The following is a 14,436-nucleotide window of genomic DNA, read 5'->3' as shown; positions in this document are numbered from 1 at the left end:
CAACACACTATCAATTCATCTGCGAACTGGGGACTTTGATACTGCGCATGTCACAGGGTGTTGTGAGGTTAACTCTGGTGCATTGCAGTTGTCACTTGGCATGCCTACCACCCAGACTTGAGATTGTGGCATGGCTACACAGTGGGGAAAAGCAGCAGCCCACTGCACTGAAGGGGTCGGAGTCAGCTGCCTCCACCCACCAGGCAGCGTTTGAACTGGATTTGAAGGCTGAGGAAGGACTCAGTGAGTCGCTGTGAAAGGGAAGGCATTCCATGACAGCAGCTTGCATGACCCAGGCTGGAGCCCGCCTGGCTGGTCCCCAAGAGAGCTGAAGGAGCAGGGGTGGGAGGAGAGAGGCAGGGAGGTATGGAGGCTGCGGGAGCTTGACGCTACACTGGCCAGCAGGGCTGTAAGCAAAGAGTGACAGGACCTGATGTCGGTATCAGGAGACTTCTGTGGATCTCTGTGTGGAGAACAGGGAGGAAGGAGGGCTTAGAAGTTTAAGGACTTTCCAGGGATGGTGTGTGGAGTGGGGCAACGGCTACAGAGATGGGAGGCCTGGGGCCCCAAGAGGAGGGTCTGAGCAGATCAAGGCCCAAGGCCCTATGTCTACTCTTCCTTCCACTTCACTTTCCACTGTACTTTTTTTCTTGTTCTCTCTACCGGTCTCCCCATAGACTAGGAGCACTGGATAGCAGACCCACCAAATGAAACAAAGAGTGCTTGTTGTCTGGCATGGATTAGCCCTAACGCTGCATTCTGCATGGACTTGGCCCTTGACATTCCAGGCCCCTGAGACCCTCAGTATCAGCCCTGAGATGTAGCCACACAGTGTGCAGCCACAGAGATCAGGCACAAAGAAGTTGAGGGCAGAGCCAGGCCTCGGAGGACAGAGCAGGTCCTAGGTTTGGAGCCCAGCTCCCTCTGCACCTGTGCTCATGTCCATTCGGGCGGAGCTGCTGTCAAAAGCATGCAGTGTCCAGGTGGCACTGGGAAGGGATTCCTTTCAGATCCAGAAAAGGAAAGATCCCTTTTTACTCCAGCCCTACTGGTCCATTTCCCAGTCAAGGGTGATTTTTTTTTCCCTGGAAACTATCAAGGCTTCCAAGTTAGAGTCTGGGTCCTGAGCAGTTCATGAGGAGCTGAGCTAGAGGACCTGGAGACCTCGCACAGTACGGGGTCGGGTGGAGGGTGCTGAGGGCCGGGCAGGCTTACTGCTCTGGCCTCCCCACGGGGTGCATTTCCAGGCTGGGTGGTGGGCCTTCCGGGGGCTGGTGACCACCCCTCACTGGCCTCTCCTGCAGTTTGAGGGGTGCAGCAAGGCCTTCTCAAGGCTGGAGAACCTCAAGATCCACCTGAGGAGCCACACGGGCGAGAAGCCGTATCTGTGCCAGCACCCAGGCTGCCAGAAAGCCTTCAGCAACTCCAGTGACCGCGCCAAGCACCAACGCACGCACCTCGACACGGTAGGCCCAGAGGGCGAGACTGAGGGGGAGAGGATGGGGGGTGAGCACCCACCTGTCACTCATCTAATGTGGGGTGGGATCCGCTGTCCAGGCAGATCCCATCACGTTCTAAATACTAGACCATTAACCCTATTGATGTTTGGGGTCAGATCATTCATGGGGCAAAGGGAGGGGCTGGGAGGAGCAAGGGAATCTGTCCTGGACACTGTAGAGGTAGCATCCCTGGCCTCTGTCTACTAGATCCCAGTAGCACCCTGTCCCTTTTGTGACCACCAGAAATGTCTCTGGACATTGCCACATGTCTCCTGAGGCATCAACTTACCTGGGTACTTTAGCCCATGAGTAACAACCCACCACAAGCCCTGACTCTGGCATGTTTGTATACCCTCACGGAGGGAGTGTGGGAGCTCTCCTGGAGCAGCCACATCCTGCTGTTCCCACCACCACCCCATCTGGACCGTCCTTGCCCACGGGCCCTGTGCTAAGGTAGCAACCAGGACTCCAGGCCCTGGAGTGCTGACCTGAGCCCTCCGCAAGCCTGTCTGTCCACCTCCTTCCCTTGTTAACGGCAGTGCCACCAGAGTGTAGGCACAAGCGTCCCTTTTTGTGCACGTGGACCTGAGCAGATTACAGAGCACTTCCCCATCACCTTCTGTGAATGTATACAGCCCTGCCAGTCAGGGGCTTGTGAGCCCATTTGACAGATGAGGGAAGCAGGGCTCAGGGGCTTATGGTGCTTTCTTCAGTCACACAGCTGGAAAGTGGCAGAACTCACTCAGACTTGAACTTACACATCAGCCTTACCAGCCCCCTTGCAGGATTTGTGGCCCCGGTTCCAGCAGGTGAACAGAGTCTGCAGCCTGAGTCTGGGCTCGAGGCCCACATTTCCCTTCTCCCTGCAGGTGTTTGAGTGGAAGGTCAGGAGAGCTAAGTGACCATTAAACCCCTTCAGCCTTGTCCACTATAAAGATGAGGAACTAGAGGTGCAAGAGAGGGAGCGCATCCTGTCTAGAGGAGAGGAAGTCACCCTGTTTTGCAGACAAAGAAACGGAGACTTAATTACATAGAGCCATCCGTCCCCTGTTACAGAGCCGGTGGGCTGACCTGGTCTGACGTCAAGACCAGTGCTCTTTGCTGGAGAGGGGGCCCAAGTCAGGAGGATGAGGCCTGTCCCCACCCAGAACCCAGCTCTTCTCCTCACCCAGCTCCATTGTCACACACTGTGCTAGAGCCTTGGATGAGTTGTTCTAGCAATTTCTCTATTCCCATCATTTCTTTCTCACAAGCCCAACTTTGGGACCCCCAGGACCCCGACCCAGACACAGAGAGGTACCTGTAGTTATGTCTCTCAGATGCTACAGCCAACACCAGCCACACCACCCCTCCTGGGCCTTGGCAATATCTCTCAAGCCTTAGGTCCCCAGCCCAGACTTACCCCGTGGATCCCTCCTCACTGCATTTCCTGGACTCAGCCCCATGGCAGCAAGCCTCTGCTTCCTACTTGGTGTGTGAACAAGGTCCCAGGGACGAGTTTGAGTCAGTCTCTGAATGCATCTACAGAATCATCTCAAACTTGGATCTCCCTGAAAGGTCCCCATGAAGCCTGGGGCATGCTGCAGCCACACTCAGCACCCACTGGAGGCCCAGTTCCCACAAGATCAATATAAGTAACAGCTCTACAGGCTCTGTTCTTTCCTAGCATCACCCTTCAGGGCTGATGGGTCTTGAAAAACCAGCTATGTCCCCACATCAACTCTGATATCAAGAGCATAAGGTTCTCTCCACCAGCAGGACAGATTGGAGAAAACCAGGCCTAGATCTGATCCTCACGCTGTCACCTACCCATAGAGGTCAGAGGACAGCCATTGTTCCTTTCTGGGCCTCAGTTTCCCTCAGAAGAGGGAACTGGGAAAATGGGAAGCTGATAGGATGGCTGGGAAGACTCTGCATGTGGTGTGTGGCGCAAAGACCAGTCTCCACATATCCAGCCCGCTTACTTCTGCACCAAATGCTGATCAAATCCTGCCAGGCATTGAGTATGAGTTCCAGGGCCTGGCTCCCACCGACTCCCTGTGTGAACATGAAGAAGCCAGAGTCCTTTGTTGGGTCTCAGGATCCCCAAGGCAAGATGGGGAATTTACAGTCTCTCTTTTACCACTGGGCCACTCTGAGATGTATAGGAAAGGGGGAACTCACCAGTATCATCTATACACCCTAAACTAGCTGTGAGGTGCTGGGCAAAGTCCTCAGTCTGTTTTCTCCTCTGTGAAGTGGGTGTGATTCTCAGGGTAGGGATGAGACTCACAGGAGATCATGGATGGCAGGTGCCCAGCAGAGACCTGCACCGAGGAAGCCTCTGTCAGCCCGGCTCTGTGCTCGGAGCCATAAGGCATCATCCCACACGATTATGATCATTATTCTTCTTATTAACATTAATAAGGCTGCCCTAGCCTTGGGCCCTGTGCAGGGACTGTAGCCTGGGTGTTGGCTGCTGGCTTGGGACAATCTTGGGGTTTCCTGAGGGCAGCAGGGTCTGAGGAATGTTCTGTGTTCACCAGGCCCTGGAAAAACAAACATGGAGATGGGCCTCGCCTTCCTCTTTCCAAGTGAAGAGTGAGTCTGTAGGCGAGCTATTTGTTTGCGTTTTTGACAAAAGCATGTGGATTTGTATCAGCATCCCCAAGGGACAGGGCTTGGGGCCAGCTCAGGGCAGGACAGGGCCCACAGGAGGGAGAGAATGACTGTGCTAATGTTGGGAAGTCAGGGCCTGTAAGGAGATGTGGGAGGACAGAGTGTGACCGTGTGTGTGTGTGTGTGTGTGTGTGTGTGTATGTGTGTGTGACTCTGTGTTTGCATATGTCACTATGTGTGCATATTTGTGTGTTTGTATGTATGGCTGTGTTGGGTGGGTGTGGGCGTGACTGTGTAATTGTGTGTTTACATATGTGAATGTGTGACTTTGTCCATGTGACTGTGGAGTGTGTGTGTGTGATTTTGTGTTTGTACATGTGATTCTGTGTAGGGTGTGTGAATGCATGTGTGTGTGACTCTGTGTGTGTTTGTATATGTGACTGTGGCGGGGTGTGTGATTGTGTGTTTGTATATGTGGCTGTGTTGTGATGTGTGTATGTGATTGGGGCTGGGGGCAGGCGCACTCACTTTCCTCCCCCAGCCTAGTGTCCCTTCAGCAGAGTCAAGCTGCTCACTGGTCTGTCTCTCTCTTTTTGCTTTCCTCCATTTCTTTAACCTGGCAACTCTCCGCGGCAGCACCCAGGTATGGCCATCTCTTTCTTCTTCTCCCCTCGAGGCCCCTGGGCCATGAGTACTTCTCCCTGTGTCTGAAATCCAACAAGACCTATCAGGAGCAGAACTACCTTCAGGTTTGGGGACAGTTCCATGTGGGCATGTCCGATGGGCACAGCCATCCCTGGTACTTAAATCCAAATAGTGTCACTTCTTCCAAGCATGCTCCCATCCTTCATGCCCAGAGGCCAGAGGGTCCTGAGAACTAGGAACCACTAGGTGTGTTCAGAAAGGAGAAGTTTTATGAATTTCAGGGTCCAGTGACAGCCGCAGTTCCCAAGCAGAGTACTGGGGAATCCCTGTGATACACATGGGAGTTCAGTTACAGCTGAGGGTCACACTCTGGGGTCTGGCAGGTCCCTTGCCCACCCAGTAGAGAGAAGGGACACCTGCACAGACCCAGCAGGACTGGGTGGACACCTGGAAGCTGCAGCCTGAGGAGGTGGGAGGGGCTTGAAGCATGGGCAAGGATCAGGAGGCCTGTGGGCCCAGCTAGGGGTGGCCAAGAGGCTGAAAACTTGAGCAGGACCCAAAACAGTTACAACTAGAAAACAATAGAGCAGTTCTGCAGACCTGGGGTCACCATGAGTTCATGTCAGCTGGAAGACAGATAACAATGCAAGTCACAAAGGGTCTTGACCACCACTAGAGTGCCTTTATCCTGGGGGCACCAGAATGAGCTCCGAGGGGGGTTTAAGCAGATGATGGGGTGTGGCCAGACCTATGAGAAAGGCTGCGGAGTGTGAGAGGAGATCCAGAGCCCTGACAGTAAGAACAGGAATCTGAGGGGGGCAGTGAGAGTGCGTCCCCGATGACACAGTGCCTTACGTGTTGGGATGCTAACCAAAGAGCCAGTGGTTCGAATCCACTAGCTGCTCCATGGGGGCAAGATGAGGCCATGTTCTCCTATCATTTACAACCTCAGAAGCCTGATAGAGGGGTGTGGTGGGTTGGAGTTTAGTTTGGTTTTTTTTTTCATTTTCTAGATAAGCAGCGTGGACCCAGGGGAGGTACAGTCCCAAGTCCCACAGGGTAGAGTCCATGTTCTCTAACATCAGGCTCTGTCCTGGCCTCCAGTGTGTGTGGAGAATAGGGTCTGAATTTTCTCATGGTCCAGAGAGCAGTCTGGGGACTCTGGGATCACGTGGCAGGTGTAGTCTGTGCCTCCCGGCCTGGGGCCTACTACACTCCCAGCAGGCCCCTATGTTTGTGCCCTCTTCCTCCTCCTCCTCCTCTGTCACCTCTCAGGCAGCCTCTCTGACTTTACGCCACATCCAGGGCCTACTGTTTTGCATCTGTGAGCTACAAAGTGTGTTCTTTTCCCAGAACCAAACAGCATCTGAGTTGGACAAGCCTTAGAACTCAGTTGCCCTCTTTTGCAGAGTAGAAAGTGCAGCGCAGAGAGAGGATATCAGGGAGCTATGGGAGAATGGAAATGCAAAGCCCCTCCTTCGCTCCCAGACCTGGCACCTTTTCTGCACCTGGTGGGCGGACCCCTCACGGCCAGGCCTGATCCTACAACACATCCCTCACCCAGTCTTCCCTCTACTGCGGCCCACACAGCCGGGCCTGGCAGGTGATGCCTGACTTCCTCAGGTATCTGCCCTTCACTCACCGTGCCCCTGCTGTTACAGAAGCCGTACGCCTGCCAGATCCCTGGCTGCTCCAAGCGCTACACAGACCCCAGCTCCCTCCGCAAGCACGTGAAGGCCCATTCCGCCAAAGAGCAGCAGGTGCGGAAGAAGGTAAGCCTCCCTAGTTGCCCACCCACCATGCAGCCGTCGGGCCGGGCACCCACACTGCCTGCATGCATTCTCTGTCCGCACACCACAGGGGCCTGACCACCCATCTGCCCATCTCCCTCCCACGTGTCCACTGGCGTTCCCACAGCCTTTGCTTCCTGGCCCTCAGCCAGCTGGTATCATCCGCTCACACGCTGCCCGCCAGCTCCTCACCCATCACCTCTGCTCTTCAGTTCTGAGTTAGGCATTGAGGAGGCAAAAATGGAAAAACACGGTCGCCTTTGAGGTAATGCTACATAATATAATAAAGACTACAAAAGAGGTGTGCCAGGAATAGCCAGAGCTTGCATGAGGGGTGCTGGGCCCGTCAAAGGGCGGCAGCTGGGTGAAGGAGTGGAAGCCCTGAGCCAGCCTGCCTGGGTCACCACCGCCTGGCTGCATCACTAGCCCTGCGGCCTCGGGCAAGTTTCCTAATGCCTTCATCCTCTGTGCTCTCAGCTGGTCCCTGGGGATAATAAAGGACTTGCCTTAAAGGTTGTTGTGAAGAGTAAATGAATATAAATAAGTGTGAAGGGTTTAGAATAGTATCTCGCACAGAGTAAAAGCCCAAAACAGAAGTGGGCATATGTTCTCATTACATTTAGAGGAAAGAGCAAGTGTGGGGTCCTAGGTAAGAAGAAAGCCCCCCCAAGAGTAACCAGTGTTAGGCTGGGGCTGCAGTGAAGCATTGTGTGTGTGGAGGCCCAGTGGGCATAGCAGAGTGGGTGGGGCCAGTCTCAACAGACAAGAAACTACCAAGGAGTGTGGGGCTTGTCCTCAGGAGATCTGGGTGCCACTGAGGGGCCTTAAGCAAAGAAGAAACATGCCACCTTGAGCTTTAGAAAGGTGGCTTTAAGGGACATGTGGAGAATGGTTGAGGTTGTTGGAGACAGAGCTAAGGAAGAGAAACCTAGCCTGGGGTGCCAGAGGTTGTGGGAGGAGAGGGACTGGGCTTGGTGGCTGCTGAGCTGGGCAAGGAGAGCCACGCAGGAGCCTAGGATGAGACCCCCGAGTCAGGGAGGGGTTAGATGGGATGCACTTTGTCAAGAGCCCAGAGGAACCAGGCAAGAAGCAGGTTGGCAAGAGACAAACCTGGATTCTGTTTTGGACAAGGAGTGTGGGCACTGCTGAGGAGGAAATACGGCTAAAACTTGGGGCAAAGCTTACACACTTGGGTTTGGCCCATGTCTCTGGAGGGTCATAGGAGCCGGGGTACTAACACAGCAGAAATGGCAGTGTGGGAAGAGCTCATTAAGGCCTGCAAGATTTATTGTGCACTTGCTGTATTCCAAGCTCTGCTCTGAGCCATGAATAAAACATAGCAGCCTGGCTTTGATCCCAGGGGTGAGCGAGGGTGCCACGTGCCCTTCCCGCTCAGCTTGGTGTCTGGTGCCTCATAGACTGCCTCTGATCCCATCCTCACCATAGCCTGAAGAAAAGAGCCTGGTGGCACATAGGTCAAGCACTTGGCTGCCACCCAAAGGGCTGGCAATTTGAATGCACCTAGTTGCCTCCACAGGAAAAGCTTGTGACCTACGTCTATGGAGATTACAGCCAAGCGAGCCTTATGGGGCGGGTCTGCTGTGTCACATGGGGTGACTGAGACAGAACTGACCCAATGGCACACAACAGCAACATGCTTAAAAAAAAAAAAAGACCCTACAGAATGGGGACAATTTGTATTCCCATTTTAGAGATGAGAAGGCTGAGGCTCAGAGAGTTAAGAAGCCAACCTAGAATCATGCACCATGGAAGTGACAGGGTCAAGATCCCACTCCAACCTCTGTAGCTCCAGGCCCTAAGCTTTTCCATGGTTGTTGGGTGGCTGAGGGCCCTGAGCAGTGAGCAGAGAACGGCCCAGGCTCTGTGGATGGGGCTCCATGCCAGGGAGGCTTCTGTCCCGATCTGCTGACGCCTGAGGACCAGAATTCTGCCCTGGTTTTCCCAGGCCCCGTGCTTGGCACACGCTGAGCCCCGGAGACCTGGGGCTGCAGAGCTGCAAACTTCCCAACAATAAGCATCCATTACGAGCCATTGGGGATGATGTATCTTTCTGGGTAAAGCGACCCTTGTATTATGACAACTCCTTGGCAGCCTTGCTGCGTTTCAGAGAGAATTAGAAATGCTTTTCTTCCTTAATTCTCCTCTCCTGCTGCTCCTAATCCGATTGACATTGCGGTCTGCAAGAACATGCCTTGGCCCTCTTTTGCCAGAAACTTAATTTACATGGAAAACAGCTGCTGGGTCAGGGAGCTGAGAGCCTGGAGAGGCTGGGCATGCCTTCCCGAGCTGGGTCCTGGCCCTGCTGGCCTGGGAAGGTGGAAAAACCCTTGAGGCTAACTCTCAACTGCTGTGTGACATGGGACATGGCTCTTGCCTTCTCTGAATCTGTTATGTCCGGGTGAAATGAGGGTTTGGATAAGCCAAGCTCATGGGCATCCAGCTTGTAGACAAGCTGTGGGATTTGTCTGGAAGAAGGGTCTCTTCCCATGCAGGTTCTGCCCCTCATGGGTCATATGTCCAGAAGCCCTACCTGACCCTTCCACACCCAGATAGGGAGAAGGAAAGAAGAAACCCTGAGGTGTCTTAGAGCTCACATCTGCCTTTGAGGGTAACCGAGGTTTGGTTTAGTCAGAGCTCTTTCCTCTTGGGCTTCTGGTCCTCATCCCTGCCTGGGCCTGCTTCAGGCCAGAGTTCACACTCCAGTGCTCATGTGCTCGTGTGACCTCGGGGCCTCCGGCAGCTGGAAGTCGGCCAGCCATTCACAGAGCACATTCCCGCTCATCATCTCATTACTTCTCAGAGAAACCTGGATGTGGGGTGAGGTGTGATGACTATGGATTTCTGCAGACAAATGAGAGAGATTATTTGTTCATGGAGTAAGAAGAGGAGGGGTGAGACTTGAACCTAGGTCTTCTGGCCCTTGCCCTGGACTGTTTCCAATGTAGTGTGTGCTAGTGAGGTAGAAAGCTGGAGAAGAGGCAAGAAGTGACAGGAAGGGGCGGACTGTGTGTCAGGCTTGGTGCTAAGTGTTTATTCCCTCCATGTTCACAGTTCATCCTGGGGGCAGCCGCAGAATGCTCCAGCCGACTGACGGCCTTGCCTCAGCTTTGTACTGAGGCCACACCTCCTTGGGCTTCCCCCAGCCACTGACTTAGCTCAATGGGCCCCTATGGAATACTGAGGCAGATACAAGACCCCTCCGACAGTGAGCTGACTTTGGCTCCCTGGAGCCCACCTCACGTTGCCTGGCTCTGGATGCTTCTTTCCCTGTCTCCTTCCTTGGAATCAGACTTGCAAGGGTCTGATGGCCCCCAGCCTCCCTAGCTGGCTGTTTACTCTCATATATGGGCATCCCGTCATAAAATCTGGGCACATTCAATCCCATTCTGGCATCTAGTTCTCTCTGCTCCTGGACTACAACAGCCTTCAGGGTATACAGAGGGTTGGCAATCATTAGTCTCATTTTACAGATGAGGAAACCGGGCACAGCAAGGTTTTTGCCCAGCAGTCACTGTCCTTCTTGCCTTGTCCTCTACCACAGGAGTTGCCAGGGGGTAATATCACTCTAATCTCCCACCCCCTCTGCTTCTTCCCAGCTGCACATGGGCCCTGACCCTGAGGCTGACGTCCTGACCGAGTGCCTGGCCCTGCAGCAACTCCACGCATCCTCACAGCTGGCCACCAGTGATGGGAAGGCTGGCCGCACCCTCAGCCAGGAGCTGCTCCCAGGTATGCGGGTGGGGAGACATGGCCAGGTGCACAGGCAAGAGGGCCCTGTCCCTGCTGGCCATCCCACAGGAAGATTCTCTGGGGACTCAGTCACCAGGTGGCCATTGGGCCCACACAGGGCACACCTTATTGAAGGAATCCCATGCCTCTGGATTTCACTGCTTCTCTACCTTTAACTCATCCTATTCACTGATACCCTACCTTCAACCCATCCTCTCCAACTCACCACTAGTCTCGCTATGCCCAGGTTCATCCAGTCCAACCTCTAAGATCTTCTAGGGCCTGGTCCCTCCTGGTGGTCTCTTGGCACACTAGACACAATTTCCTCAATGCCCTAAATTCCATCTCCCCCGCCCCAAGACACTGCACATGCCTTGCGAGCTTCCCCTTTCAATACAATTAGTTTCACCTTTTCCTTCAGGGCTCATCTTGCTGCCTCCTCCAGGAAGCCTTCCCACCTATCTATCCTGTTGCTGCCTCCTCCAGGAAGCCTTCCCGCCTTTCCTGTGTCCTACTGCAAAGCACTCTGGTTTGTCACTCTGGGTTTTCCTGTCTCACTTAGACCCATTCCAGACTGTGATCTCCTCAAGGGCAGGACCAGAGTCTACTTTATTCCAGAGTTACCAATCCCCAGCAGATGGTCAGAAGCAGAGCTGAGGTGGGGGATCCTGTGGTCCCACCCTAAGTACTTTGAAAAGAGGCTGGGTATAAGGTTCAGACACTCCTGCTAACTCATGCTGTCAAGATCACTGAGAGAAGAGCCGCCTTCAGGGAAGAGCCGCCTTCAGGAAGAGCCCATTATGGCCCTGACCTTGACTTGAAGTCATATTTAATCTTCAGTATGTAAATAATGTTTGGTGGAGCTCCCTGGTTAAAACAAGCTTGGAAGCAGGAGTGACGTCCACTTCCAAAATAGCTTGCCTCTGGAAACTCTATGAACTTGGAGAAACGATGAACATTATACAAGTGTTCAGGTCTTTCATTCATAGGGTCGTTATGCGTCATCTGTGAATTGAGGGCACTTAACAACGAGGATAAAGAATAGGGAGCGCTGGTGGCTTAGTGGCAAGAGGCTATGCTGCAATCCCAAAGCCATGCTGTTCAAGGCCATCAGCTGCTCCATGGGAGAAAGACAGGCAATCTCCCGCCATGTGATTAACTGGCTCTGGAAACCCATTGGAGGGTCAGCTATGGGTCGGTGCTGACTTGACGGTACACAACAACAATAACAACAGGGTAAATAGCTTCACTGTCAACAACACAGCCAAGCAGTTTGACTCTACCAGCTGCTCTGTGAGATAAAGCTGGTCAGTCTCCTCCCATCTGATTTACAGTCTTTGAAAGCCCGCTTGAAAGGTCAGCTATGAGTTGGTTCTGACTTGATGGCAATAAGTGGAAAGGTTTTGTTTTGGGGGTTTTTTTGTTTGTGTGGTCTTTTTTTTTTTTTTGAGTGGCTCCTTAGTTCAGATGAGAAAACTGAGCCTCTCAGAGAGATCATGACTCTTCCAAAACCACTTCCACCTCATTACTGAACTCTGTAACCCAGAGATAGGGTCTCCCTGGACTCTAGAAATGCCGCAGGCCTCTCCAGCTGAACACACAAAGCCTCTGGTCCCATGGAGGCACCTGTCTGTCACTTCCAGCAGCCATGGGCCACTGGGCAGATCTCAGACCGCAGCAGAATTCCTGGCTGTGTGGCACGAGACTTCCACTCAGATAAGGGCAGCGTGGCCTCTTCCACGGCCACCACGGAGAAACCACAGTATCCGAGCGCAGAGCTCTGCCCACCCTCCGGGACTTCTTGAATTACTCCATCCATTTTTAACTTTTTTTTTACTTGTTATCCTTTCCCTTCAATGTTGAAGCAGCATTATATTTACAGATAGGTCAGAGCACTTACAGACTTGAAAGGATTTTTGACCTTCTCATGTATTAGTCTTCACAGGGGTCATGCAGACCCTACCGGAGGACTGTACCCTCTTCCCTCCAGCAAGAGGAGTCCTTCCACTTTGGGGTGCGTCTCGCTGAGTCTTAGAATCACGGAAATGGCAGGGCTAGAAGGGTCAAAAGGGTGACCAATCCAAGGACAAAAGTTTGAATCTCCATACTACCTCCCAGTGTCTGGTAATGGCAGCTTAGAAAGCTGTGTTAGGAGGGATTCTGAAGCTGCTTTTTTACTTAGCAAGGGCACACACTCATTGTCTGAGAGCCAAAACCAGCTCATAGTTGACCTTCCGTTGGGTTTCCAAGGCTGTAAATTGCATGGGTGGAGAAGAAAGGGAGCTGGCGATGACTGGTAGTGGCTGCCCGGAAGGCGAGATCCTAGAGCCCCATCAGGAACTACCTTAGGAGGACTGGGCTAAGCCAGGATCACTCGGAGAGGCAGCTGCAGACCCAGGCTGAAGTCCATCCTCCAGCGCCAGCTCAGGGCTTGTCCTGGAGGTGGGACGAGGCCAGCCTTTGCACACTTTCCTGGGCCAGTCTCTGTACAAACGTCTCATTCAGTCCACTGCCCCCTGAGAAGGGGCTCTACACCCATGCACCAATGAAAAACAGTCAGCTTGGAGGGGCACCAGGGCTGATGCTGACCAGCCCCGACCCTGCTGATCTTGTGCTGTGACAGTTGGCGAGTGGTGTCCTCTTGCTCTGAGCCTCAGTTTCCCTCCCAGGGCTGCTGTGAGAACAAAGGCAGTTGTGGATCTGATCACTTCATCAACCCTGTGTGACTAATGATTTTAGCATCATAATTGTTTGCATGGTGAAAAAGAAGTGTATCTATTTTATGCAACCAGCTCAGAATAACTCATTATTGAAAATGTGCCAGGAATGGTTGTAAGAACTGTACATGTAGGTGGTGGTGGTGGTGGTGGTGTTAACGTGCTGTTGTATCAGAACCGACTGATAGCTGACCCTGCAGTGGGTTTTCAGAGGCTGTAAATCACACAGGAGGAGACTGCCCATCTCTCTTCCAACAACAAGATCCACAAAGAGGAGATTGTCCATCTTTCTGCTTACAGTACACGGAGCAGCTACTGTGCCAGACTCTGGGCTGATCTCTGCTTCCAGAGTGAAGGACCATCAAGCAAATCCAGGGGTCCTGGCTCCCCCTCCCACCCCGGCTTCAAGCCCACCAGGCCCTCTGCTGGCCGCGTCACAGATGCTGGCCTCAGCGTTGAGAACAGATGTTAGGGCCAGAGGTTAAGCAATCACGGCTGATGATTGATGAGACTGATTTACAACCGGAAGTGGTTCACGTTGGGGGAGGCTGGGCCGGAGGCGGCCCCATTCCCTCTTTCCTCACCGAGAAGATGCACCCTCATTCCCATCCACTGTGCACTCACATGTTCGCATGTTCCTCGTTCACTCGCTCAGGACCTGAAGGACCAGACAAGAGCAAGGACCAGGGGGAGCGCGAGGACGGAAGAATCCAGAACAGGAGAGTGAGAGGGTGGCGTGGAATTTTCATTGTCTGGCGGGAGGAGGGACCAGAGCTTTGCCTGGTAGGATACCCACAGGATCGTCTCCGCAGGCCCCTCGTTAGCAGACCTGGGTAATGTGCTGAGCAGCGAGGACGTGAGAAGCATGAGGTCAGCGTGGCTGAGGGAGAGGAGGGGGATTTATCAGGATTCCAGGCCTTCCCAGCTGTCAGGCTCCCAAATTGGTTCAAGATGGCAGGCAAGGAGGTGCTAGGGAAGAGTGGTGAGCAGCACGGTCTGAAAACACCACTGAGTCGCGCACCATCTGCGCCCTCACCCTGCCGCCTTCTGGACAAGCCATAGGGCGGGAAATGCTGGCCGAGCGAGGCCATGAGCGGTCGGACACAAGAGCACGTTCTCATGGGAGCAGAGGTTCACGAGGCGAGGTGGGCTAGGGCTGGGCTGAGAACTGGGGGTGTCCTGACAGTGCATGCCAGAGCGCTGGGCTCTCACACTGGCTGATACTGAAGGCTCTTGGTCCAGTGTCCAGTCCCCAGCCTGAGCTGTGCCAATTCCCGGGCCCAGCTTCAAATGGGCTTTCTCTCACTATCACTTGGGAGACAGGCCAAATTAGCTGCCACTATCCCAAAGAAAGGTGACCCAACAGAATGTGGAAACTACAGAACAATCTCACTGATTTCACATGCAAGCAAGATTTTACTGAAGATTATCCAAAAA

General features: G+C 53.5%; 1 protein-coding gene across 1 annotated transcript in view; it reads left to right on the top strand.

The window, feature by feature from the left end:
- The window catches only part of GLIS1 (GLIS family zinc finger 1), a 429,609-nt gene that overhangs the window by 402,652 nt on the left and 12,521 nt on the right, over positions 1 to 14,436 (top strand). The window contains exons 4-6 of the mRNA XM_006879701.1: positions 1,305 to 1,466; positions 6,404 to 6,514; positions 10,150 to 10,282. Of these exons, the coding sequence (XP_006879763.1) occupies positions 1,305 to 1,466; positions 6,404 to 6,514; positions 10,150 to 10,282 (406 nt within the window). The remainder of the gene's footprint in view (positions 1 to 1,304; positions 1,467 to 6,403; positions 6,515 to 10,149; positions 10,283 to 14,436) is intronic.

This window comes from Elephantulus edwardii, unplaced genomic scaffold (genome assembly GCF_000299155.1).
Source record: "Elephantulus edwardii isolate Elephantulus edwardi_28Jun2011 unplaced genomic scaffold, EleEdw1.0 scaffold00005, whole genome shotgun sequence".
In the NCBI taxonomy this organism is placed as follows: domain Eukaryota; kingdom Metazoa; phylum Chordata; class Mammalia; order Macroscelidea; family Macroscelididae; genus Elephantulus; species Elephantulus edwardii.
The sequence above is the reverse complement of the archived record's forward strand: the minus strand, read 5'-3'. Positions and strand labels throughout refer to the sequence as shown.